General features: G+C 42.1%; 2 protein-coding genes across 3 annotated transcripts; one reads left to right on the top strand and one right to left on the bottom strand.

The window, feature by feature from the left end:
• Positions 1 to 1,582: 1,582 nt before the first annotated feature.
• stxbp3 (syntaxin binding protein 3) lies at positions 1,583 to 14,511 on the bottom strand. 2 transcript variants are annotated; one of them, XM_071904039.2, is made up of 19 exons: positions 14,439 to 14,511; positions 13,653 to 13,702; positions 13,322 to 13,403; positions 12,996 to 13,072; positions 12,835 to 12,907; positions 12,515 to 12,615; positions 11,463 to 11,608; positions 10,886 to 10,979; positions 10,545 to 10,669; positions 10,315 to 10,413; positions 9,882 to 9,939; positions 9,343 to 9,408; positions 8,312 to 8,392; positions 7,826 to 7,961; positions 7,001 to 7,107; positions 6,783 to 6,881; positions 4,545 to 4,630; positions 2,637 to 2,785; positions 1,583 to 2,365 (listed from the first exon to the last, which is right to left on the bottom strand). In XM_071904039.2, the coding sequence occupies exons 1-19, from the start codon at positions 14,479 to 14,481 to the stop codon at positions 2,262 to 2,264; spliced, it is 1,776 nt and encodes a 591-aa protein (XP_071760140.1). In that variant the 5' UTR covers positions 14,482 to 14,511; the 3' UTR covers positions 1,583 to 2,261. The 2 variants fall into 2 exon arrangements, 1 of the variants encoding a protein (XP_071760140.1); XR_011784809.2 differs by lacking the exons at positions 1,583 to 2,365; positions 2,637 to 2,785 and adding an exon at positions 3,918 to 4,418 and having other exon boundaries at positions 4,457 to 4,630.
• A 658-nt stretch (positions 14,512 to 15,169) lies between these two features.
• On the top strand, positions 15,170 to 27,193 carry LOC139915400 (fibronectin type III domain-containing protein 7-like). The gene is made up of 12 exons (XM_071904026.1): positions 15,170 to 15,214; positions 15,615 to 15,888; positions 16,744 to 17,004; positions 18,842 to 19,102; positions 19,843 to 20,106; positions 20,780 to 21,034; positions 21,546 to 21,803; positions 22,666 to 22,920; positions 23,135 to 23,389; positions 26,344 to 26,604; positions 26,981 to 27,010; positions 27,162 to 27,193. The coding sequence occupies exons 1-12, from the start codon at positions 15,170 to 15,172 to the stop codon at positions 27,191 to 27,193; spliced, it is 2,451 nt and encodes an 816-aa protein (XP_071760127.1).
• Positions 27,194 to 27,324: the final 131 nt, after the last annotated feature.

Raw genomic sequence — 27,324 nt, forward strand, 5'->3', positions numbered from 1 at the left:
GTGTGTGTGTGTGTGTGTGTGTGTGTGTGTGTGTGTGTGTGTGTGTGTGTGTGTTCATATGTCACCTGACACTTTCCCTGTAAGTGACACTGCTGCACTTAACATATCTTGGCCCTGCTCTGTGGAAGTGAACACAATAATAATTTGATTAATGCACATTTTAATCACAATAAACATTGGTTGAGACACCTTGATTGAGTTTACATCCTATAAAATGAATACACACACAAATAAAATTATTACCGTATTAATCATTGAGATTCAGTCTCAGGAACATGCGAATACTGTGTAAATATAATTGAATTCAGTGGATGTAAATACACCAATGCTGTGGTTGAAGTCGGTAAAATCAGTGAAATGTTCTAATGCCTGGTTCTCTCTGACATTTTGATGGGCTAGTAGTTTTACACTCTCACCACTAGATACTGCTGGTTATCCACTGCTGGGTGAGAATGCAGGTAATGGCACCAATCAAACAGAGACACTGTGGCCTAATATCTGTTAATAAGTAAGGGAGAATTTCCCTTAGATGATTTTGAGTTATTCCTATTAAACTTTTCCACCGGATCAGGAGTCGGGCCTGAACCTAAAGATGGTCATAAACAGATTTTCCAGGCATCTGAAATAACACAGAATGACAATCATTCCAATAGATTACAATAGATTTTAACACATCTGTGCAATGAGTCTCGGTCAACGCTATTATAAACCAGTGATCAGTAATCTGTCATGAATTATGCTTTAGACCTTCCCCATCCTGTTCTTCTATTCCCATGGAATCACTGCACTAATTGGAGTTAGAACAGTTTAAGAGAAATAGGAACTCATATGTGAACTAACCAGAGACCTGAGTGGTTTCTTACATAAGCTTGACAAACATTCCATTAACCTACATATACCGCCCGACACTTAAAAAACACAATGCCCCTATACTGTGTGTACAGTCTTTTGAAAATGCAGCTAACACTCCACCAGCTGTATAAAAAAAAATGCTGTGGAACTATTACCTTGAGAGTGCGAAAAGTAGGGCAGATTTGATATATAACATTACAGAAGCCTCACAATATCCTCAGTGAGAGGAGGCTCCCCCATTGTCTGTCCAGCAGGTATGAGCGCAGCTTGTTCATTGGACACCTCTATCCCATGGAGCGATCATAATATTCTCTGTCCTCACACTGGCTGCTCCTGTTGCTTTGTCTATTGAGCGCTCAGCCTCCTCCTCTATTCACGGAGGGGCCTGGTTGACTCTGTGCTAGTGGAGAATATCGAGTTGCTGTTGTTCCGATGGGACAATCTGATTAAGTGTTTTTTACCATAATTCTTTCAGCAAACTATTCATCCTCACACACATGCATACACCCGGACAGGCATGCGTATCGTCCAACCACAGGCCCGGAATTCTTAGTGTGTAGCTGCTCATGGTGCGAATACAGAGTTCTGATTGACTGGATTCTGGTTTTGGTTGAAGTTAAACGTCTTACTGCAAATAAAAAAAGCACAGATACTGAAGTGTATCTGATGTTGCAGCTATCTAACAAACACCTGCAAAGCACAGCAACATTCAGTTTTACAAGTGACAAAATTGAACCACTTCATCCATTTATTCATCAGTTGTTCAATGCAAGAAAAACAGTAAATACTCTATGTTAAAAACACTCTTCAGAATTATATGTGAATAGTATATAAACAGTGGCGACAGAGGAAAGTGAAGATGGCGTAGCGGGGATTCAGTGCTTACATACAGTATATACATTAGCTTAGCGCTACTTTCCCCCTCCCATTCTGTCTCTGAGCATTTCTCAGAGGTCTTCCAACATGTAACATCATATTTGTGAGGACTAAAACGAACACCGATAGGCAGGTTAGACAGAATGATAAAAAGAAATGCTCCTCGTAGGGCAGAAAATGATCCGCAGGGTGGGGTCAATTAACTTGTAATATATGAATATGCATAGAAACTGCGATTAACCTGCTAATGCAAAGACATTCACTTCCATTTATGTCTTAATAAGGTGGGTATGACCATGAAGAAGAAAATCAGCTTCCTGAACTGACTTGAGTTGAAAGTGAACTGTCCTCAGCCCTGCTGCAAAAATGTGCGCCAGGGTTGAAAAAGAGTATCAAGACAAAAAGAGATGAGTATAAGTTTAATTCCCTTCGGTCTTCCATTCCATCCTGGAAGTTGAGTGCACTGAGTGATATGAGATGGAGGCAGGCGTGGGGGGTGGGGGGGGTGGGGTGTTTGGGGAGGGTCGGGCTCGTCAGGCGTTGCTCCTCTCCTCTATAGTAAAAGTCTCCATGGGGCCTTTGCTCAGGGCCTTGATGTCGTCCAGGAGGCTGGTGGGGGTCACGATGTGGGATGACCCTGGAATCAAAGCAAAAGCAATCGCTCAATCCACTGTATCATTAAGCCCTAGTAATCAAACCCCTTTTACATTACCGTTTAGCTCCAGCAGGGGGAGTAAAGCACCAGGAAGGAAAATGGGCAGTGATTTGTTAGCCGACAGTTCAGTGGGTCGACCAACTGGATTCATGTCTGTAACACTGCCTCAAAGCCACTATTAGATTCCAGAACTCATCTCTGTTGCCAAGGCGGATGTAAGCCTTATATCTGCGTATACTCTACTAATGCCCACCTATGATGACTTCGCAGGACTTGACTGCCTGGGTGACCTGGTACGCGCAGCGCATCTCAGAGTGGCTGAGCCCGCCGATGACGAAGATGATGAGGCGCGAGCCGCTCCGGCGTTCGTCCTGAGCGCTGGCCTTGTGCTTCTGACGTGCACTGCGGAGCAGAGCAGAGGGATGGAAAAACAGAAGAACGATGAGACAGACAAAATGGAAAGAAAGGAAAAAGCAGGAACCGCGTGTCTGAAAAAACTGAATTCCTGGAAAGAAACTGCAAAGTCACGATCCCATTGAGAGGCTGTGGGGTAGACACTCGTCCACAGCACTATATTCCCATCCAAACCACAACAATAATCCCACAGTCACAACAATTGATTTGACCCTCTGATGGTGAAGCATATCTTAAAATGTACTGAATTTTTATTAGCTTATCATGATATTAGTCATATCAACTTTTGAGTATTTCGTTGTCTCCACTGTCTATAGCAGTGTTGGGCTTACTCCACCAAGAAAAAATAAACGTTTCTATCATTTTTCATCTAAGATAGCTTAGTGTCAGAGGACGATGACTAATTATGAGGAAAATGAATCAGGCAATGGGGGTGAGATATAGTTTTTGGATGATTCAACTACTATCTAATGTTTGGAGAGGTGGGGGGGGGGCACCCTTTTGAGCTTATTTGAAAGGGAGCACCAGGAAATATTTTAAAAATGACTCATTGTAGCCGGATGGTGTTCTGACGTTGGGACTCGACAGAAAAACAAGGCAGCCACAGAGGTGACTCATCATCACCTGTAATGGATGAAAACAAACTGTTCAAAACGAACACATTGTTTCTGGGCTTTCACATCAGTGACTAGCTGAGCGGTCAGCTTGTGTGCCTGACTCAATAAAATAATATGGGACAGTTATTGTCAGCTTACACATGCACACTAACACACCCAGTGGTTAGTGGAAGCCAGTGTGAGTGTGGCTGGAAGGCGAACTGTGATGGAGTCTCCTGACCTCAATACCCAGAGTAAATTACACAATTTAAGAGCACTCAATTTGGGGTACTGTTATATATGTACTTGAAGAGCTATTTTACTCCAATGTGTAACTATTACCCATGGAAACATACTCAATGACATGTCAAATTCATGTTTAGCTGTCACATAATCTCCTTTGTATCAGCCTTTGAATCAGAAGCTCAGACAATGAATGCCAGCATGAACAAAATGCCTTTAGTCAGATAAATCACTATGTAAACAAAGTCAGTAGTGGGCCAGTGTTTATTTTGATGGCTGTCCTGTAACTCCTGTGAGTTGCTTTCTGTTTGGCATATTTTAGCATTTGCTTGGAATCAACAGAAACCCCAAAGTATGTCATGGTGTTATTTTGCTTGCAGGAGATTGTATCGTCAAAGAGCCAGAAGCAAGGAAACTCAAAAACATGTTCAACAAACTTCGAAATCACCACACTTGACACCAACACACACACTGGATTAATGGGTCTGGATGTGGACGTAGTAGCTCAAATTCAGCGCTGGAGGGAGATCACTCATTGTTATGGTGTGGGTGTGTGTGTGTTTTTGTGAGTGGGAGCTTGTATGTTCGATACGGACATGGGTAGATTTTGTCTTGCAGTTTCTTTGGAAGACATGAAAAGAAGAGAAAAGAATTTGCAGATACTTTCAGTGGTTTTAGCCTCGTTAGGTGCCAGATGGATGGGGTTTGCCACATGAGACGACGCAAAGAGCGCCAGAAAGTTCAGAGAATCAACAGGACAGTATGTGAGAGTCAGTTCAGTACTGGCACCTTACGAACAGTATCAAACGTGTCCTGATACTGTAATCTCTATCCTGCTGGTAAAAGGAAATGTGATGTTATTATCTGCAAAATATCACTTGATCCAGTTCTGGCGTGTTAAAACCCACCTGACGGCCCCGGAGCCATTCCAGGCTGCGGGACATTCAGACTGGTGCGGCCATTCCCTGGGGTCCAGCTTGTTCTCCACGGCATCCTGGACAAAACAAATCACATGGAACGTTTGAATTCATATGCTTCTCTTGACGTTTCCTGTTTTTCCTAGCGATACGGTTATTTGACTTTGCCCCAATTCATTGGCTGAAATGTCATCAAGAGACACTTTCTGGAGGTTCTTCACTGTCAACTGGATTTGAAGCAGAGTTTGAGGAGTCATCACGTTTGACCTTTTATACCCAAATGAGATGTATTTCATTGTCACAAAACAAACATTTTAAATCAAAATTTCTCTGGAAAAAACACAATCACTCAGGGCAAAATCAGGCCAATCTCTTATTTGTCATTAACCAAGGTGACCCACAAAATGCTGCTTGATAATGTCTGAGATTTGAGTCTTTGCTCTTTTAAGCTTTGGGAAGTAGACTACTTGCACACAAGTCTAGACTGCTGCAGCAATAATATATGTGGATTCGGTTGGGAAAGTTGGGAAACTTATATTGCTTAACTACGGAGAAAGCAGAACCCATGATTGGCTGACCACAAGGATACTTCTAGTGACTACAAGATGCAGCAGGGGATGTGAAAACAACCTGCTGTCCAGTACTTCGCAATAAATAAATATTGCATCGGCTTCTTCCAAATGTAGTGAAATCACCAATTGTCACCAGCCTATGTGACCATACCAGACTTAACATGAAATTTACTGATACTTTGCGAGCAGGTGTGCCATGGTTTTAGAAAGCTGAGACACAGTGAATTGGAGAGTACCTGAATTGAACCGACTAGAATTTGAACTTTCACAGCCAAAGGGCATCTGGGTAACTCTGTCTCTCTCGGTTCCTAATCGTTTTCTGAGAAGTGGACTCAACAGCAGAGGTTTAAATAAAATATCCTCTCAGAACTGATATTTTATGTCCCCTATAAACTTACATGACTCAAAAGAAATAGCCATAAGCGAACTTTGTCAAAAGAAAAGGTGAGAAGGTAAATCAGGACGCTGTGTGCGTAATATGCCTTGTTTTACTGCCCAGGCCTCGAAAAGGCATACTATCTGTGTTTTAAACACAGAGCTTAATCTCAGCTTACTCTTATAAACCTATCATGTGGAATACATAACGTCATACAATAAAAAATACATCTGAGGAGTAGTGTAGAGGGACCTTGTTGAAACACTACTTCCAAAGCCTTCAAACAAGTTAGACATGATGTTAATGGCTTAGCCCCACGGATCAACACACACAAGGTTCAAGTGTTGCAACATCACACCTTATAGAAGCTGTAACGCGGCCTTGTACCATGGGATAACGCAGCACAGCACAGAATAACACACACATATCTGATACTAGCTATCAGATGACCTGAATCTGATAACCTCCCTTTGTGGCGTTTTCAGCCTCATTCATCATTTTTTCTCACGGACGCCATTCAGAAGGTCAGGATAGCATAGTGACCTAGATCGAGCTATGCGTTGAGATTTGAATGAATCCTCGTCATCGCCGGAACCTCTTTTCTTTCTCAACTCTATCCTACATCCTAATCTAAACCCACTTAACACCGTTGCTTCCTAGCTGCACCCAAATCCTTTCATCTGGAGTTATGGCACTTAATCCATCAACGCTTCCGTAGTTCCCAGAGCCTCCTGTTATGGTACAAAGGCATAAAATACAAATCCAGAGTTTTGACTGATCATTCTTTAGCGACATTTATTTCCAGGAAGTAATGTTTATTTTTATATAGAAGGCTATAGCTACACCTCTCCTGCCAGCCACCCTGCCTCCCTATTTCTGTCATCGCTCCCAATCATGGGTTGTCTGTTACCCCAAATATAGACTTTTACTCTATCCAGACTCATTGGTTAATTTTAGTCACTGCAGTTTTCTGTGGCAACCACATGAACTCAACAATCCTGTTCCACGCCAAGTAATGTAATTCTACAGCTGATCCTTAGTGTTAGGTGTTGTGCGATGTAATGGTGGACTATATAACAACTCCTAACACAAAATGCAAAATGGCCCCCAAAGTACAATCTGGTAAAGCTGTCGCCGGCTGACTGACAGTTTCATCTTTCTGTGACCTAGAGATGTGAGCGATAGGCACTTGGGGTAACAAAGACTTCCAAACAAGGCTTCCTCTCAGAGTGTTAGCCTGCATAATACAGGATAATGAATTGGTAGCCTCCTCCCACTGACCTCCATCACGTCTTTGATGACAGGAGTCCACCTGGAGAGGTTGTACGTCTCCTCATGGGAGCGATCCCGTCTGCTCGGCTTGCGGGAGAACAAACTGGCCTAGGAATAGAAGTACGAGAAAGCGGTGACCAAGATCAAAGTCGTGCCTATAGCTGAAATGACAACTGACTGACTATGAACATTATAAATATCAAAACAATCATGTTTTCCCCCAGTACCGTTGATATGATAGGGACCCCCAGGTCTTTCCAGTTCAGGATAAACTCCCGCTCATCCTCGATCTTTACATGCTGGATGAGTTTGCTTAAGTTCTCCTCTGTGGTTCCTATTCACAACACATGCAGACACCCAAACACAAACAATAATGTGAAAATTTGTTGTTTGTGGTTGTTTCTTTGAACAGTTTAAATCCTATGCAATGGTCACCTCATTGAATTCCACCAAGCAAGTGTAATTCAAATGTTGGCTGTTCCCTTAAAGACGAGATGAAATGAAAAATGCCTTTTTAACCCTTTTAGATCACATCCCCGGTCATACTGTGCACCTATTTAACAATATATGCCAAAAAAAATACCAAAAATCAATTTCATTGTATTCTTATATCAAAATTCAATCATGTTTTCTTCCTGTAAAACAAAATATGCCGTGTGCTTACGTAAGCATGCCCGTAACTAATTTCAACCAATAATATCATGACATCCACCCATCAATCAATCTTCAACTTTTAGCGCACAGAGCTAAGAGGCTAAGATTCATTAGTTAGCTAGCTAGCAACAGCACACCCACTTTTCAACGTTCAAATCAAATTCCTCCCAACGTTATGTCCCGCCTGTCTTTCCTGTTTCACTCGGAAATACGTCACGATACGGAAGTTAGATACTCTCGAAATGCCGTTTCATCTCGACTTTAAGAAAAAGTCTGATAGGCTGTACTCTGAAAACATCCCAGAGGAAAGGGGCTGAAAAGCTGTGGCCTACTTTACAGAATGCCAGTGAATGGACAGTCAAAGCAGACCAGCATGCTGAAGATGGGAAGAGGCCTACCATTGAGGCTGAAGATGTAGAGCAGCACGGCCCTGATCTTGTCGTGGGTGCTGTACGGGTGGAGCAGCACAGGCAGCAGCGTCCTCATGGGGTCCTTCACCTTCACCCCGTCCACGTCCAAGCCCACCGCCAGGTCCTGCACAGCAGCATACGTCATAGGCTTGAACCTTTGCCGTTACTTCTAACAGAGCCTCTATGGGGCCAGTTTGGATGATGCCTTATAAATAAGCAGCAAGAGCCCCCCTCCACAGAGAGGTCAGAGGTCAAGCTCAGCTACAAAACAGCAGCCCTAGAGCTCGTAGGGATTCAATGTCTTGCTCAACACTTCAGCACATCATGGGGACTTCCCAGGGGACAACTCGACCCTTCCAAAAGAAAGACATTACTACACCCTCCCTGCTGCCCATTGACTTGCTCGTGCAGGGGTAAGTGGTACATGGGTTTGGCACTTGTTCCACTGTAATAGATCATAAAGTGTAGACAGACCTGTTCAGCTTTGCAGAGTTTCTCCACATTCTTCTGGAAATGGTTCATGCAGTCCTCAGTCAAATTCAGATGAACTGTTTTCTAGGGTTCAGACAGAGAGACAGAGCTCAGCAGAACAATCTGAATAGAGCAACGTGTTAGTAATATCAAACCTCGACAGAAGAGAGGGATTAACTCAACAAATCATGGTAAACCCACAGACATGGATTCCACTCCAGGGATGGCAGATAAGGATTTTGGCCATGAGCCCGGTGGGGTCATTTAGCTGCCATCTCCACACCAGCTCCATCAGACAACTAGTCAAATTCTGGCTGGGGAAGACAATCTGGCATTTGCTGAGGCCGAGAAGGCTGTTTACATTTTGAAGATTCAGCAAAGCCTTACAGCACTTACTGTACAATAGCTGCAACAGCAGAACAAGCTAAAATTTCTGAATCAACATGACAATCAGACAATATAGCACAACTGAAAGGGCAAAAGTAACATTGGCAAGACACTCAGAAATCATTCCTGTGTCTGCAGAATATTCACCTATCTTCAATAAAACAAGTAGCCTGATAAGAAAGTGCTTGGGACAGAAAAAGAACCAAGCAACTAGTGGATTAGGAAAAAAATTGTACCAGCAATGGGCTAGAAAAACCTCAATTTCTGAACTCAATTGGCTAATAGTGTTTAATATACTAATCTAACTAAGTTGGTATATTTGTTAATGGAGATTTAAAATGATTTCCCTGAAGAATGACTAAGCTAGTTGTAATAGAGGCCAGAGATGGTGATTTTCCATTCTGTCTTGCTGCCATAGAGATGATGCTCTATGGCTGCTCCACCTGATACTAGGCCTTGGAGGCACCGCACCCAACCACAACATAACAATCACCATAATGATCACTTTCACTATTATTATTATAGTAGTAAGTAATATTAGTGTTATATTAGTCCTTAAACCAAGAGCACATTTGATCCTGTGTTATTACAAGGCCTCTGAGAAACCACACTCATCATGATTTTAATGATCACCTGGTACTGCGTACCTGAGTCACATGTTTACGGACTGAGGGCATCATCTTCATCAGTTGTGATAAACCGCTAATCGTGATCTGGAAAAAATGAAATGATCATTAAATCATTCAAATAATGAAGGAATGCAAGCAATCAAGAGTTGACTGAAGCACCTAGGGGCTCATTCTTAAAACTTACCGGCAGGTTAGCGTGACATTAGGGGAAGATACCGTCACGGCAGGGTGTTTTCTCATTCATAAACGTGAAATATCGTAGCGTTACCGTTTTCCCCATACTTCCACCCCTTTTGATTATTTACATATTGTGAATGCGATTCATAAAAGCACACCACAACGCAAAAAATACCACCTGTTCTAGTCAGACGGTATATTGTAGAAATGAATGTTAACTAATGAAAACAAATATGGATTAGGAAATCAATAAAGTCATTATTGTTGGCAAAATTGCTTATCTATACTGCCTCAAAATGTTGGTTCCATATAGCAATAAGGGATGAAATTCAAGCTCAAGAGGTCAGGAAAGTATATAAGAAAAAAGCTTTGTACTGTACCTTTCCATCTGACTGTTTCTTGTTAGCAGCTATTTCCTTCACCAGCTTGGGGAATTGTCTATTGTTTTAAAAAAAAACATGGAAAAAAGAATTAGGGGTTAGGGTAAGAATGAAGAAGACAAGAAATGGAGCTGTCCAAGATGCTAAAATTCTGAAAAATCATGAAAAGTCACATCTTTGATACATACATGATAGTTGTAGAACATTTTATTCATGTTTTAGTATGTAGCAACTAAACACGTAGAAGTAGAAAGTATTTTTTCAAAGAAGGGATAGAGGCAAGCTCAACTAAATTAGGTGCATATGCTAATATTTGCTGAATGGTATGCTTTCTGTTTAGATGCATCAAACAATTCTCAGAACATTCTCAACCTTAATGTAGAACTGAGCCAGAACTAAAAATAAACCCCCACCTCAGATCTGTGACACTTACTCTGTGACCTCAGCGATGTGCATGTGCCTCAGTTTAACCCAGAGCATGTCTTCCTCGTTCAGCAAGGCCTCCTTCTCCGAGCCGTCTTTAGACTTGTACCTGACCACAAAAGCAAACCGATGGTTGGTTTCAGCTAGAATGGCATTGTTTGAATTTCAATCAATAACAGCTTGTCTGCCATATGAGCATGGACAAACAGCAAGAGATACAGTACAGATAGCTTGTATTACTTGTAGGTGTCGTTCTGGATAGCGATGAGGTCGTAGGCCATGGCCTGGTAGGTCAGCTCATGCAGGATGGGGCTGACGGGGTCGAAGCCTCTCTCCACTATCAGCAGCTGGGCCTGAGTCTTTCCCTGGTGTGTGTGTGTGTGTGTGGTGGGTAAAATATAACAGATGAGAAGAGAAAAGAAAAATATAAGAAAACTGCATATTACATAAAACCAGTGGTCACCAGCATACAGTGACATTGGCAGAATTTAAAACTTTGGCTGTGGTAGATCAATGGATATGCTTCAAGCGCTGCAACCTTGTTTGTTCCGTCAACTTTCTTCGAGAGACAGGTGCCTCACCTTTTTCTTGCCACTGTCATCTAGCTCGTAGTGTCTGGCCAGCTTGTTGTCCACCATCTCTGCCAGGGACTTGGCATTCTCCATGTTGCTTTCCCTAATAATGATACAGGGTTAGCCACGAGTTATCAGAGAGTAAAGGTAATTCATAGTAGGGGTGCACTGACACAAATATTGGTATAGGATATTAGGCAGATGCTAGACAGAAATAGGGTATTTGGAATTAGAACACTTGCATAGAACACGTAACATGTCAGAAATCAAAGTGACTTTCATGGTGTTTTGCAACACTCAAATTGAGAAACATGCCTTACATCTTGATTTTTGTAAAATCAACCCAGTCTAATGTATTTGGCTAAAGTATAGATTTTCAATGTTTGGAAGGGCCGAGTAAGGGAATTATGATGTGAAACTGTACTCGTCAGCCATGAGAAATAAAGACACTGAGCCTCCATTTTCCATCACAGTTAGATAACACCTCTTATGGTCTCCGCAAAAAGCTCTTCTCATAAAAAGGTCTCCGTCTGCTTGGGGGCTAAGGAGTGCTGTAAGCTGAGAAAGCAAATCGTCTCCGGCTTACTTCTTGTATCTGACCCCTGGGTACTCATCCAGCGTGGCACAGAGCGTGACAAGCTGGTCTGCAAGAGTCTCCAGTGTCTTCCTTTTGTCCTGACTGTGGGGACTGTAGATGCTCTGGAAAGCCCCCGGATTATCACATGTGAACACCTGAAAAGGAGTGGATTCAAGCCACTGGCGTTAAAGAACTATTTGGACTCAACGACATATCTACATATTAACATTTTAAGGGATTTAGCTGATATTCTTCTCCAGCAAACAACAGAATAAATCATCTTTTATGAATCACTGTGATTACATGTAGCCAAATAATAAAACAGCTCATGGGAATGGGAAAACAATACAGTAGTCAGAAGGAAAGGGATAAAGGGATAGTGCTTCGTTTTGAAGTGACTCATGCATGTCAAGACAATACCACAGAAGTCATGTTAACAAGATGAGCATAGTCACAATGTAAACAACTTATTCTACTATGATCATTTCTATTCTATTTCTTTTTTTTTTCCTTGTGTGCGCTCAAGTCATTGTCTACTTGCCTACTGAAATCCTAGGTTATTTTACCTATATATTATTATTTCTGTTTTTATTCCCTCATACATGTTTTTCCTCTCTAGAATTCAATCGATCAACGTCAATTTCATTTTATTCTGAGTGTTATAAAACCTCAAAATAGAGGGAATCCTCAGGCTTTTTTCTTTTTCAAAATACGGAGTATCCAGTGTTAGGTTATCCAGAGTTTCAGTTAGGAAGTCAGAACATATGGCTTGTAGCACTATTACATAACATACAGTTTAAAGCGGCCAACGCCCTTCAGAGGCGCTGTCAGAACACTGCAGATCTCTCCATCCAAGAATCTCAGTCTACGCTACTTCACTGTTAGAAACAAGACCTTGGCAGATACACCTAATAAATATGTATTTAATAAAACTGTTTGGTTAAACAATAACGATGGTCTATGAAAACATTTGGCAAAAGTGAATGATTCCTCACTTAGCAAGTAATCACACAGCCGGGATAAAAGGGGAAATGGATCATTACTACAGAACATACACTTACTTGTGCCTCTTGTGGCAAAAAGGACATGCTTATTTCCTTACAGACGCGTATGTGCTTGGCACAGTACAGCTTCATATTGTTGAACAGATCATCAGAGCAGTCTGTGGGAACAAAAAGGTCTTAGTTTGCATATAAACTGTCAAACAAAAAAAATCATCACAACAATAATTCTGTCATGCCAATTAATAGCTCTTTCTATCATGCTAGCTCCCCCAGACCATTGACACAAAAAATAATTTACTTTCTAGTCCATCCTTGCTGAATTACTAAGTTACTGTGTTATCTTCGTAAATTCAAATGGCGATTTAGAATTTACTTACAGTCGGTGAAATAAATATATGCTGCTTTATACTTGGGTTTCAGCTTGAAGTCAGCAATGAAGGCATCCACACACTATAAGAAAATGTAAGATATCAAAGCGCTGTTTGACAAAATAACTTTTGAATTCACAGAAAAATGAAAACTCTAATATATATCATACCTTTGCATTAGGTGACATGAAGTAGATGGCCTTCATTTCTGGAACAGGCTCTCTGCTTCTGAACAGGTCCTCCACAACTTAAAGAAAAGATGTTCATTTCAACACAACTGCTATACACTGTTTTCAAAATGCTTTGTCATCTGAGATTCATTACTCATACCACTCTATTTGCCCAAAACCAACATGTCTGCAATCCTCTTCGTACACTGTCACCAACAATAGTGATTTTGTTTCAAACAGTACTCTTGATCCTGCTTTGTAAGCATGATTCTTGCTCTGCTGTGGAAAGGCGGCTAATGTCATTATCAAACAACGCTGCTGCCTACTTGTTATTCCCTCTGACATCAGATCGGACATTTTGCAGCATGATGAGAGGAGCTTGGTGGTGAAGGGGTCCAGAATCAAGATCTGTGAAGAAGACAAGTGGATAGTGGTCACTTGATATATCACACAGAGGTGCCTTTCACTTAATAGGTTGCAGGTCTACTTCTGGGGACGTGACAAGTGTAGGGTTGTATTTTCATCACTTTGGATCCCAGGGTGGGAAATTACCCTTCTAACCTGATACATAAGTGGAATCAATCAGATAAGGAGACGTGAATGAGGAGAATGTCCATATTTTCAATTGCAATCGTAGGAGTTAGTATTGAGTCCTACCTTCCATACTTCAGATTTTCTGCAATCAGCAATGATCGTTTCTTTTAGTTCTACGAAAGAGAGAAAATGTCATGAAAAGCATTAATCAACCCAGAGCAAAATCATTCAATTACAGATGACATTGGGCAGCTTGGTTCACAACAGTGTGCAGAATGGAAGTACTTGCATGCCATCCCAGCCATATCCAGAGGTGTAGCTGTGGCTGATTAGCTGCTGTGTACAGTACTGTGTGTACTAGCTCAGTAGTTAAGACACTTAACTACACTTAACTCACGCTCTGGCTAAACTTTTCTGCTTCACTATGAACTCCAATAGGAGCGTGTAAGTCAAGGCAGGGTTGACAGGCGTCTAATGGTTAGTTTTCTATCTAGTAGTTAACGTTAGGCTTGTGGTGTGCTTGTGTTAGCTAGCAGACAATGAGGTGGGGCTTCAGGCGATGGAAAGTGACTTCACTCCAGCTGCTCCTGCCAACAGTACAACAAGTAGCAGGTTGTGCTGGTGTCAGTTAGAATAAATAATAGCGCTAACTAGCTGCTAGCCCAAGTGCCGCCTGGTTCCTCTGTAGCTAGCTAGCATTTCCCCAGTCTGCGTCAAGGAGGTTTTAGTTTGCAAACTTCCGCCGCAGAAAATAGTGGAGTGAAACTTCTGTCATCCCGTGATTCAAAGCACACAAAGCAGGAAAACAGGTCTGAATACACGACGAAGAGCTACAAAACTCTGAGCGACGCACTGAAACACGCTGTTTTAAACGGGAAAACAATTATACCACCAGCAGAACCAACTTACTTTGCCAAACGAGCCTTTTCAGCCCGTGATCCGAACCAGCCATCTTGTTTCTTTTTGCTCTGCGCCTCTTCCTGTCCCGTGTCCTCTGCCTTCTACGTCATCAGTGTCAACAAGAGTGCGACGGAGCACCGCTGTAGTTTAATCAAAGATGCGCAGATGATCTACTCAACTGACGTATGACCTCTTTGCTTATTTGTTGATTTGGCTACAATCGGTTATGATATATGTTTTGATATGAAGGTCATAGCCAACCTGTTACAGCTTCACGTTACATGGCAACCTATGTTTACAGTTCCATTCTGTTTCCAGGTAGACCCCGCCCCCCCCCCCTCTACACACACACACACACACACACACACACACACACACACAGACACACACCCTCCACCCAACACACACAATCCCAACATCTCCTGCATTTTGTGTTGCCTTGATCACCACCCTGAATATGCAATATCTAGCCGATAGCTAGAAAGCTATTATCTACTCCCCCTGTTACCCTGCACATGCATCAAGGTGCATCTCTCTGCCTGGCTATGATTGGACATTTGCCTCCAGTGGGTGGGGCCAGGTGCAGGTATTTCAACCAGCACAGACCCCAAATCTGTGGAAGGAAAGGTAAAAAAAAAAAAAGTTGGAGCAAAGCATTTTTTTAAAATCTAACAGAAGCTGCCAAGAGTGAGAAACAGCAAGAGGATAATTTCAAGACACAGGCGTGGAGAATGGGCACCATGAAGTGGCTGATGATGTTTGCCCTGATGGGCATAGGCTCACAGGTACAGTAATGCAATGCAATTTGTTATGATAAATAGGCCTGCTGCAAATACAGGCACAAGAATTTCACTGATGAAAATCCTTATCCTTAGACTATATGTAATTAACATCACATTAACAGTTGAGATGCAAGAGATATATAGCTTAATACTATGATGATATAATTTTAAATGACATTTGTTTAACTATTTTTCCAATTCATTTACATTTTCAGACTGCAGCTCAATCAGGTATGCTCTCCTTTTGCATAAATACTACTGTAGCTGTTTGTATCACTGCCAAATATGAGGATGAAATTGCACAACACCTTGATGATCATATCTTTCTGTGTGGTTGACATTGTCATGAACAAATCTTCATTTGTAGATGAAAAAAGTCTTTCTGTCCTCCTCACCGCCTCTTTCATCTCTCTCATCAGATATCACAGTATCCGTGTTTTCAGCAACATCCAGGACCATGACCCTCAGATGGACCAGGTTCAGCGCGGCCAGCTCATACAAGATCACCGTCTCCCCAAAATCCACACCGAACACCCTGACTGCTTTCGCCGTCTTTGGCCCCAACACCGTGTTGGGCTCCGTCAACTCCCTCTCCCCGAACACCCAGTACATCTTTAAGGTTGAAGCTCTGGACAATGACCTAGTACTAAGCAATGCAATTACTGAGGCGACGACAGGTGAGTTACAGACATGTCTGCCAGCTCATATTACCTAGTAGGTATTTTTAGTTATAGCTCAGAAATACTTTGATGTTTAAAATGCAGAAAAAATGGTCCATTTCAACTATTAAACTATTAAACTATTGTTAACTTTATGTTTTGATGTTGCAAATGGATTGGTTTTGATTAGAGGGGAACGTAGAGGGAAGTCTGTCAAAACCTATAGCAAATCTCATATAATTACCATTAAAATGTAACTTTAAACACCTAAATGTTACTCAGAGTAGTGGTTCTCAAAGTGGGGTCCGGGGACCACCAGGGGTCCTTGAGGGGGTTCCAGGGGGTCCCCAGCAAATTGATGAAGTGTTAAACTTCACCATTATTTAACACAATTATTTTGGTCAGAGTTTCACCGTTATCTCTCTACCTACAATACAGATAGTCATGGAATTCTGGACAAAATCATATCTAAAAAAAAAAAAAATCTCAGCTTTGGGTCCAAGAGACAAAATCTCATCAAATGGGGGTCCATGGCCCTAATGTGAACTAAATAAGGGTCCTTGATATGAAAAAGGTTGAGAATCACCGAGGGACGCCTGGCAATGCTATTGCTTGAGGATGAAATACAATTCTGTTCAACAACTCTGCTCATGTTTTTACACTCATGCTCCTTAAGAAGCATTTTGGTATACAAGGTAAAATCTCTTCAGTTGTCAGGCAAGTATCTTGAATGGGGCATTTTCTGTAGTAATATTCAATGAGTGATGTGGAGATGGACAGGAGAGAAAATGCTGTTTCCCCGTAACTCTGTGGATGTCATTGCAGTCTGATTTCTGCAGTAACAACCTTTTTCTTCTTCTTTTCACGTTTCAGCCCCCGAGCTGATGGGTCAAATTGAGAGGGTGAAGCCGAGGGATAGCAGGACCCTGATCGTGGAGTTCGGCCAGACGACCGGGGCCACCAACTACATCATCCGCATCCAGAACGCCGACGGCTTCTTCGCCGAGAAGACGGTGCCCTCCTCCCCTGCTCTGATCGAGTCCCTCACGCCTTACACCGACTACTCCATCAACATCATAGCTGCTAGCGACGCAGGCCGCAGCCAGCCATCCGTTCCTGTGGCGGCAAAGACAGGTACACATCCTCATGTTATTAAGGTATGAATGCAGGAGGCTAGATTTTCACTTTTGGTCTGACTATAGGGTAAAAGAGATCCTGATGAAGAGGCATTCACAGATGGGGTAAAATCAAAATGAATTCACTGGAAAAAAACACAAAAAAACGCCGGAGGGCTGGTCTTTATATAGAAATGAGTCACTCATTCACTGGGGAATACTGAGCACCTTTCTCATTGCTCCCTATCCCCTGCAGAAGTCACTCGATCTCCCTTATTGTCCCATGGGGGAGCCACTGCAGATAAGTGAAGGTAAACACACACTTCTTAGGTGAAACCCGGTTTCTGTGCCTGTGCAAATCCAGGTTTGTCCACCTAAGATGTGCACTCCGAGCCCCCCAGGGGCCTCTCCGGTATCAGCGGTAACTCTACCTGACCCCTCTATAGAAAACACAAAGAGGCCACCTCATCCTGACAACATAACTGCCCCTCCCACCCCCCCACCCCACAGGGAAAATCTGATACACAAGCAGTTTCACAATTTTTTTGTTTACTGTTATGCTGTTATTCATCGCTAGAGAGATATTCATTCATTACTTCCTCATTGTTTGGACCATTTTATCATCTTTATTTTGTCTAGCACTGTTCAAAACAGTTACAAAGAACTTTACAAAGGTGTAAAAAAGGCAAGAACATAAAAGTAAACCATAAAACCCAAGTCAAAGACAATTAATACAAATCCTTACATAAAAGCTAGTCTAGAAAAGTGAATTTTAAGAAGTGATTCAAAGGATGATACAGATTTAGCCAAGCAGCTTGTTTCACAGTCAATGAGCCCTAATGGCAAAAGTAAGAACACCACTTGCTTTTAATCTAGATTTTGGAACAGCCAATAGGAACCTCTTCTTGTTAATCTACGTTTATTTTGGAACAGCCAATAGGAACCTCTTGTTGATAATCTAGATTTTGGAACAGCCAATAGGAACCTCTTGTTGTTAATCTACATATATTTTGGAACAGCCAATAGGAACCTCTTGTTGATAATCTAGATTTTGGAACAGCCAATAGGAACCTCTTGTTGTTAATCTACGTATATTTTGGAACAGCCAATAGGAACCTCTTGTTGTTAATCTACGTATATTTTGGAACAGCCAATAGGAACCTCTTGTTGTTAATCTATACTTTGGAACAGCCAATAGGAACCTCTTGTTGATAATCTAGATTTTGGAACAGCCAATAGGAACCGCTTGTTGTTAATCTACCTATATTTTGGAACAGCCAATAGGAACCTCTAGTTGTTAATCTACCTATATTTTGGAACAGCCAATAGGAACCTCTTGTTGTTAATCTACCTATATTTTGGAACAGCCAATAGGAACCTCTTGTTGTTAATCTATACTTTGGAACAGCCAATAGGAACCTCTTGTTGTTAATCTAGATTTTGGAACAGCCAATAGGAACCTCTTGTTGTTAATCTAGACTTTGGAACAGCCAATAGGAACCTCTTTCTTTTAATCTAGATTTTGGAACAGCCAATAGGAACCTCTTTCTTTTAATCTAGACTTTGAAACAGCCAATAGGAGCCTCTGCTCCGTCTTATATGGGGTTAAAAGCTCAGTGATGTGTATTGGTTCTACACCCATCTATGACTTAAAAGGAATCAGTAAAATATTAAAACCAATTCTGAAAACAACAGGTAGCCAATGTAAAGATGCTGAAATCATAATGAAACAATGAAACTACTGTGTGGCACTTTGAATAAAATAGCAAATTTGTGGAACATACATAACAATTTATAGATATACAGTATTTAAACACCTCTTATGTTACATCAAATTTGCTCCCCCCCCCCCACAGTGTTGCCTCCTATTCAGCTCACCGCCTCGTCTCCCAGCAACGACAGCATCGTTGTGTCCTGGGCCCCCGTGGACAACGCCGTCCGCTACTCCGTGGCCTTCCACAAGCTCGGCTCCTCTGGCAAGGACATGCTGAACACCACGGGCACCAGCCTGACCCTCCCGGACCTCGATGCCGGCTCGCTCTACATCATCAACGGCTACGCCTGGGACGCGGAGGGCCGGGAGGGAGAGGCCAGCCCGTACATCAACCAGACGACACGTAAGGAGGGACGAGGACACTTCTGTCTATGTGTTTTTACGCCTTTATAAGTGTTGTGTGTGTTAGATCACATATAAGGAGAGACAGAAAAACAATAGCTGATATAGACTTGCACATATGTCCCATGTCCATTCGTCTTTATAATTATACGGTATGTGAGCTTGAACATACATGAAAAGATATAGAAAACCTATAATTAGGCTTACAGTTTGTATGGTATCATCAGTAGTGCAAAAAGTCTTCAAATCCTTTACTTAAATAAGAGTAGCAACACCATAATGGAAAAATACTTAATTAAAAGTAAAGGTTCTTCATTCAAAAGTGTACTTAAGTAAAAGTGTTGGCTAGTTTGAACTCTAACAATGCAACATTGTTATTTTAGGAGTTTATCATATGTTTTGCATGTAAAACCTTATTCTGCAAAGTAACTGGTAACTACAGCTGTCAGATACATGCAGTGGAGGAAAAAGCACAATATTTATAGTAGAAAGTCTCACAAAATAACAGAAATGAAAGAAAAAAAAAAATAGTACAGTACTTGAGTAAATGTACTTCATTACTTTCCACCTCTGGGTATCATTATGTGTAAGCCAAAGTAATGTGTGTGTCAAATGACACAGATACATTAGATTAATTAGATGAGTCAGATGAATTAATTTATGCTTTTTCCCCCTTTAAGAACCATATCATCATAACTGAATTTACTTCCATGAATTTCTGCCCTTATGTCTTTCCCACAGGCCCTCCCACACCAGCTTCTGTCAATGTGTCTGTGGTGCTGGATAACGAGGTGGCAGGACTGTCTGTGTCCTGGGACCTCGGTCAGGACGTCCACGGAGTGCTGCAGTACCTGGTGACCAGTGACCAGAACCTGCGGTGTAACTCTACCTCCAGCCCTTGCACCTTGTCTCCGGTGGGCTGCGGAGAGACCCACACCATCCAGGTCACCGCCACAAACGAGGCCGGGCCCGGCTACCCGTCCAGCCCTGTGGTGTTCACCACCTGTGAGTCACGGAGTCTTGGGTCAGATCAGATCAGACCAATAACATCAGGCTGTCTGTGTTAAATCAGGAATAGTTCAAGTCCAGCATAGTCTGCAGACTGTTTTGGTTAAGCGCAAACACTAACAGAGAATTAGACACCACGGTGTTATGACTGTAAATGATGAAATGCCTGGCACATGCACAGACACTCACCCTTTTGTGCTGTAACACACAGTGACCTTTGAGAACGTATCCACTGGTGTATTTGTGGATAAAGATAAAGAGTAGCTTATCATCATCTTCATTTAAAAAAGGCAGGATAGCCATAAAAGAAGTAGTAGAAGAAGAAATTTAAAGAGTAACTAAACCCCACCTAAATCTGTGGTGAAGCCTGACACCTAATGGTGAAAAGTAGGGCACTGAACTGGTCATCTGCTATTGGCTGGTCTCTGTGCCCTGTGATGTCACCCTCTATAGAGTACAACAGGTGGTGACATCACCTGACACAAAGACCAGCCAATAGGAGAAGGCCAGTTAGGTACCTTACTTTTCACCATTAGGTGTCAGGCTTCACCACAGATTTAGGTGGGGTTTAGTTACTTTTTAAGTAATGGTGTATCTGTGCACATTTGTGAGCAACAGCCTGCTGTCTAATCAAATTGCATCATTGTGACCTGCTGTCTGGTATTTTCAGTCCCCTGCCCACCGGAGTCGTTGGCCGTGGCGGAGTCAGACGTAGAGAACTGCACCCTGACGTGGAACGCCGTGCCCCACGCCGACAAGTACATGGCCTTCATTAAGAGAGACGACGGCAGCGAGGAGACATGCAACACCACCGGCAGCAGCTGCAACTACCACTGCCAGTGCGGCTACACCTACCTGATGTCTGTGTTCGCCTTCAACCAGGCCGGCTCCAGCCCCCCGGGGCCGGTCCTCAACTACACCACCTGTAAGTCACAGCCAGACATGTTGCAATGTGGGTTCTGTCATTATGAGTTGTAGGAGCATTACGATCATTATGTTCTAGGGATGGGACGATATATCGAAATTCAATATATATTGCTCCATTTTATTCTGCTGTACTAATTACAAATGAGACGGCTTGACCATCACAGTTTCTCAAGCTCTCCATCCAAATTATATTATTTGCACTTTGTAATGACATTTTTAAATTGTTGTTTACATTCTAGCAAGCCAATGCCATCGCTAGAAAGATTTGTGGCTCAGAAATAAACATAATTCTGCACAGTCAGACTTTGCTGTCACTGAACTTTTATTTATTACATCGTATCATGGTTGTATCGAAATGTGAACCACATATCGCGTATCGATAAGATAAGCGTATCGTCCCATCCCTATTATGTTCCAGTGTAATCAGCCTGTAAGCCTGCCTCTCTATCATATCTATGAGAAAACCTATTCACCCCTCATTGTGTGCGTTTACACCCCGTGTCCCCCAGTGCCCTGCTGCCCGGTGAACGTGTCCATCTCCCTGGTGAGCATCGACACGCTGGAGATCACGTGGGCGGGGGGGCGCGGGGCGGAGCTGTACGAGACCCGGGCCACCGACGATTCGAGGATCATCCTGTGCAACGACACGGCTCCGGTGTGCGTCCTCTCTGACCTCAGCTGTGACAGCAGGTACAGCGTGGTGGTGACGCCCTGCAATGACATCAGAGGCTGCAACCGCGCCTGCCCCGCTCATAAAAACTACACAGGTGGATAACGCACGCGCACGCACACACACACACACACACACACACTGAGGACTGAGGATGCAATGCACCACATTGGGATCTAAATCCTAGAATCTTCCATTCATATGAAGATGATGAAAAGAAAACAGGTGAACAGGTGAATAGGATCATTCTGTCGGATTGAAATTTGATATGTTGAATATGGACAAAAATACAAACACTTTTTGTATTAGTGCTTTTATTTATTTTATTATTAGCATATTCAAATGAGCTAATATTTCCGTAAAAATGCACACATTTGCATACGAGTTATGATACTTTTTCCTCTCAGTGGATAAAGTATTTCTTGTTTCATTTTGATGAAGTAGCTGCTGATTTACAGAGGGATTTGTAAAAGTTTTGCTTTTTTGTTGAATTATTTAGAAAAAACTATGCATATGGCAAAAATCTCAGATTTTTTGCAAGGTTTTTTTAATGTAAAATACCTCATAAAATAGAAATGACAAAAGATATCAAAACGAAAATGTTTGTTAAGAAGCAGCATGTCAAATCTACAAGTTTTGTGGTTTTTTTTTTTTTTACTAATTTCTTCTTGTGTAGCCTACTTGATGCAGCTGGCATGAAAATGTATAAATTTACTTTTTGTAGTTGTTTTGTATGATTGTTTTGTATATTTTATGAAACTACAGTAGTCATAAAAGCAAATTTAGAAGTAAATATTAGAATATCTCATAATTGACCAGTACAACCAAAATCATCATTTTCACCTGTGGTTCCTCACCTAAATTGGCAAATATTCAAAGAGTAAACATCCAAGATAGGATGCTCGGAGGTAGGGACATATTCAGTGAAAGACATCTTCTGACTCTTTCCTCCCTACCAGCTCCCTGCATGCCAACGGATCTGACGGTGAGTCAGAAAAACGCCACCTGCATCACTGTGAGCTGGACAGCAGACAACACCAACGCCTCCTACACTGTGAGCGTGGCGGGAGAGGGCAGCACGCGCACCTGCACCACCGACCAAAACAGCTGTGACATCACCGACCTTCCCTGTGGCTCCGCCTACGAGGTCAGCGCCATAGCAGCCGGCATGTTCGGCAACAGCTTACCCAGCTTCTCCGTTTCCCTGGAAACAGGTGAGCAGTCGGCAGACATATTAAATATGTTTTGAACACAAAAACACATGCAAGGTCTTATCTTGCTGGTATTTTTTATGTGAATTTATTGAACCCATATCCAGATACTGTGTGTTTTTATCTGGGTCTGATTTATAGAGTAGAAAAGTCATATGCTACTGTCTTGTTTGGTGCCATATCCATCCATCCATCCATCCATCGTCTTCCTCTACAGCGCCCTGTTGCCCGCTGAGCCTGACGGTGGATCAGGTGACTCAGGCAATGACCAACGTCACGTGGTCTCACGCCAGAGGGGCGGAGTCATTCGTCACCTCCCTGACGTCACCACGCGGCCACGCCCGCTGCCACACCCAGGACTCCCACTGCCTCATGGGATGCATCACCTGCGGCACCAACTACACCGTCAGCATGGAGGCGTTCAGCCGCAGCGGGCACAAGTCCAACTGCAGCTATCAGGGCTTCTCATCCAGTGAGTGATGCTGCTTTAAGCATTAATAGCTCAAAGACTGACTATCCATGGATGGAACAGATAAACATTTGTATATACAGTATATATCCTATGTAAGAAGTTTTTGGGGTTAAATATTCCAAATTTTAAAGTCACACTGAAATAAAATTTAGCTCATTCAAATTATCATACCATATTATCATATCATACCATTTGTCAATTTATGCCCAAAAAAACCCCCCGAAAATCTTGTATATTTATATCAAAATCTCATTACTTTTACTTTCTGAAAAACATCTTTAGTGGTGACATCATCGTGTACCAGGAGGCGACATCAAAATTTGAACCAATGAAACATCTGTAGCGTGTAGAGTCGAAATTATCAAATCTAGAATTTAGTAAAGGTATGAAAATATGAAACTTTGATAAAGATATCAATTTACACTCGTAAGGGGCACCACCTTCGTAGATGAAGGACCTTTACTTATACTAATCAGTCATCAGTCTAAAGATCGTGAAATCTTTTCAATACAGGGATTACTTTACTCTGCAAGTAAGGAAACACATAACAACTTCTCTGTAATAAATGGGAATATTTATTTAACTATACAAGCATAACAAATTCAATGAGATAAGCGATATAAGGCACGTATATTGATCACCAGAATGAAGCACGGAAACTATAGACTAAAAATAGACATGAAATGCAATGAAACTAATTGAGAATGAAAGGGAAATGATAATGAAATATGGGAATAAGAATTGGCAGCAGTAAATGGAGGTATGTATGGATCAATCAACCAGAGAAACGAGGCGGAAAGCTACGGGGCAACTAGACTATAAAAGCCTAACTTTTCCTGATCTATTTAAGTAATTTGAATCTAAACTTTTGCATCAACTCTCAGCAGTAAAGACGTGGATAATCAGAGCCTACTTTGTTCAGTTGGGAAGTCCTGCCGGTCGGGTTGTCTGGTCCCGCTGAGCTCGGAGAGACGGGCTCGGCGTGGCCGGTTACCTGGCAACGGCAGACGCTGGAACAGCTGGTCTCTGATGTATTATCGTCACGTCGAGGCAAGCAGCGCTACCGGCTTTTCACAGCTGTAGACAACAGGCCTCTCTGGATGTGGAACACTGGCGATGTTGAACCAGTGTTTGACTGCTGGTCTTGGAAGAGTTGACGTTTCTAGCTCTTCTAACTGTTATAAAAACTAAATGATTTCGTTCCTAAATAGCTTCGAAAATGATCTTCGCTTGGCCGAGCGTTGATAACTTCTTAACTATTAGACGCGAGGTTCAAACTTCTTGTACGCGATTCTTAAGTTCATCTGGAGAAGACATCTCTAACTCCAGGTTCAAACTCTAAGTTTCAGCTAAGGTCGAATTGTAGCTAAATTGTTGGTCTTGGCTTCAGCAGGTTTCTTGGCGAGGGCGGAATGTTGAACTGTCTGAAAACCCAGATAAGAACATTTTATAGCTCTTTGAATTCTCAGGCGTGGTTTGCCATGCAAATCACGCTTCGCGCTCTTTTTCTGTTTACTAATTAATTTCTTTGTTTGAGAAGATTTCACCCCGAACCGAGAGGGAGGGGGGAAAGGAATGCAAGAGGAATCATTCCTCTAGTCTATTTTATTTTGGGATCTATTACTAAGTGATCTTAATAAAGATTCCTTTTAAAATAATATGTCGGTATTTTACATCTCCACCAATTACTGTTGTCAATTGATCGAAATAATAAAAACCTGTCAACTTACATTCAAACTTATATAGCTAGCACATCAATATAAGGACATCAAATAAACCTTCCTGGTACAATCTGTGGCTATAAAGTCTTCATCAAGTTAACTCGTATATGTGACTTGTGTCTCTAACTGCGTGATCAATATGAGAAAAACAATTTAATCATTTAAGACATTTGGACGCACTGACATTTTATACTGACATGTCGTCGCTATAAATGACCACAAGGTGGCAGTGTAGGACCATGAAAATAGGAGAGTGTCTCTGGATGAATATCTGAAACAATTCAATCATTTAACACATCATGGTCTATGCATGTAACTTTAGCTATTGAACATCTTCAACATATATATGGGCCTATAGTTAACACATCTAGTATACTTCAACTACAAAATAGTTTCATTAAAGACATTGAGAAAATATAGTTGAAAGTAGGTTTTAAAGGAATGTGAAAAGGGAAGAGATTTATGACTGTCCTGATTTAGAGAGGGGGTAGTGATGAGACTCTGGATAGTGTCAACAGCAGTCATTGGTTCCTTCGTATTGACAGTGTGTATTCCCGTTCTCACCCAATGGTGACTGTCCCTTCTGATTAACCAGAACAGTCTGGTACTCCAAATGAAGAAAGGAGGGTGATTCCCTATATTCAGATGTGTGAGAAGTATGGATGTGTGATTGTATAGTTCATTAGTATTCCTGAGTTCTTGAGTCCTTCTCCTCCTGATGGCTGAAAGATAAAGGTCGTTAATTGTGGAATGTGTGGTGGCGTTTCAAACCTCTTCGCCGGGTTGGTATCCTGTCGTTAATTTCCTGAGCTGTCCTGTGGAGACATCTCTGGCTGGCATAGACTCAACTCCTTGAGCCATGGACTGTGTCCATTCGACACCTTTATGGCCACTTGTTGTGATAGGCCATTTGGTGTTGATTCAAGAAAGCAACAGAAAGGTTGTGGGCTTTCTGCACATGTCTCCCTGGTATCGCTACACATCACAGATATTTGAACAATCCTGCCCCTCTGCCCTTCCCAGCCTTTCTCTCCCTAACTGGTATCCCATTGGTTTACACGTTTGAATGATCCCGCCTCAATCCTATTTCAACAGGAAATGCATCATATTAAGGAACCAAGATGCTCTCAAAATGCGGTTTCATTGTGACTTTAACTTCTTAGCTGGGCAGAAACACTCAAGATATACTTTGAGACGTACATCTTTTCCCATCCGTGCCTCTCTCCCTTACAGGTGCCTGCTGTCCATCGGGCGTCAAGCTGTACCGGATGGCCAACAACTCCTTGCGGGTGTACTGGCGCTCCTCTGGCAGCAGCCACGACTACACAGCAGACGTGGTGGGCAGCAGCGCCAACTACACCTGCACCCCGCCGCCCGGGGAAAACAGCTGTGACGTGGCCAACATCCAGTGCGGGGATGTCTACCATGTGGTGGTGGCTCCACTCACGCGAGGGGGCGACAAGGTCCAGTTCTGCCCCGAGAGGCTGTACTCAGGTACTGCAGCAGTTCTCCTCAAGTAGAAGAAAGTTTATTCTGAGGGTCTGGGATTCATTCCATAGCTATCCGGCCTACCTGTGGTTACAGGCTGTTTTCATGCGTCAACAGATTTTTCATAATATTTCATAATGTCGGTACTGTATGCGACAACTTGGATATTTTCACTTCATTTTATGTCCATCTGTGAAAGAATTCTATTTGGTAATTGTAATTGGGAATGAAACAAACACCAGGGAGAGCAAACCATAAAGTGGATTTTAACACTGTCAATGACAAGGAAATACAGAATAGAAACACAATGTATGGCTAGTGAAAAACATACTGCATAATGAATTGCTTAACTTGGTATTCTTTTGTTTCTGTTTTTTTTCAGTCTCTTGCTCAGGGAGCAATGTTGGCATGGGTGAGTATATTGGCATTTTGAACTTTGAACTTGTGTAAATATACGGTTGCATGCAGTTGAAATCACAGAATGTTCAGTGAACTTTTAAATTCATAAAACCGATAACAGATGTAGGCTTTTCTTATATCACCTCAACTCTGTTTTCCTGCAGTGATTTACAGAGGAAAGAGAAGTGTGGACTAGCACATGGTAAGTACAGATATTGCAGCAGTTGTATCTGATCAGTAATGGAAGCTGGCAGTGTAGCAGTGTATGACAATTGTAGCAATTGACTGTTGTTGACCATGTAGTTGTTGTCATACCAACAGCTTACA

The sequence above is a fragment of the Centroberyx gerrardi genome, chromosome 9 (genome assembly GCF_048128805.1).
Source record: "Centroberyx gerrardi isolate f3 chromosome 9, fCenGer3.hap1.cur.20231027, whole genome shotgun sequence".
NCBI lineage: Eukaryota > Metazoa > Chordata > Actinopteri > Beryciformes > Berycidae > Centroberyx > Centroberyx gerrardi.

Bases quoted from the DNA above. Each gene is read 5' to 3' on its own strand.
- LOC139915400 (XM_071904026.1), top strand. From the start codon at position 15,170: ATGAAGTGGCTGATGATGTTTGCCCTGATGGGCATAGGCTCACAG. The intron at 20,107-20,779 runs GTGAGTCACGGA...TGGTATTTTCAG, and splicing joins CCCTGTGGTGTTCACCACCT to TCCCCTGCCCACCGGAGTCG. The intron at 27,011-27,161 runs GTGAGTATATTG...GTTTTCCTGCAG, and splicing joins AGGGAGCAATGTTGGCATGG to TGATTTACAGAGGAAAGAGA.
- stxbp3 (XM_071904039.2), bottom strand. From the start codon at position 14,481: ATGGCTGGTTCGGATCACGGGCTGAAAAGGCTCGTTTGGCAAA. The intron at 6,882-7,000 runs GTACTGGGGGAA...TTCTATTCCTAG, and splicing joins GGGTCCCTATCATATCAACG to GCCAGTTTGTTCTCCCGCAA. The intron at 2,786-4,544 runs GTGGGTTTTAAC...TCTGCTCCGCAG, and splicing joins AATGGCTCCGGGGCCGTCAG to TGCACGTCAGAAGCACAAGG.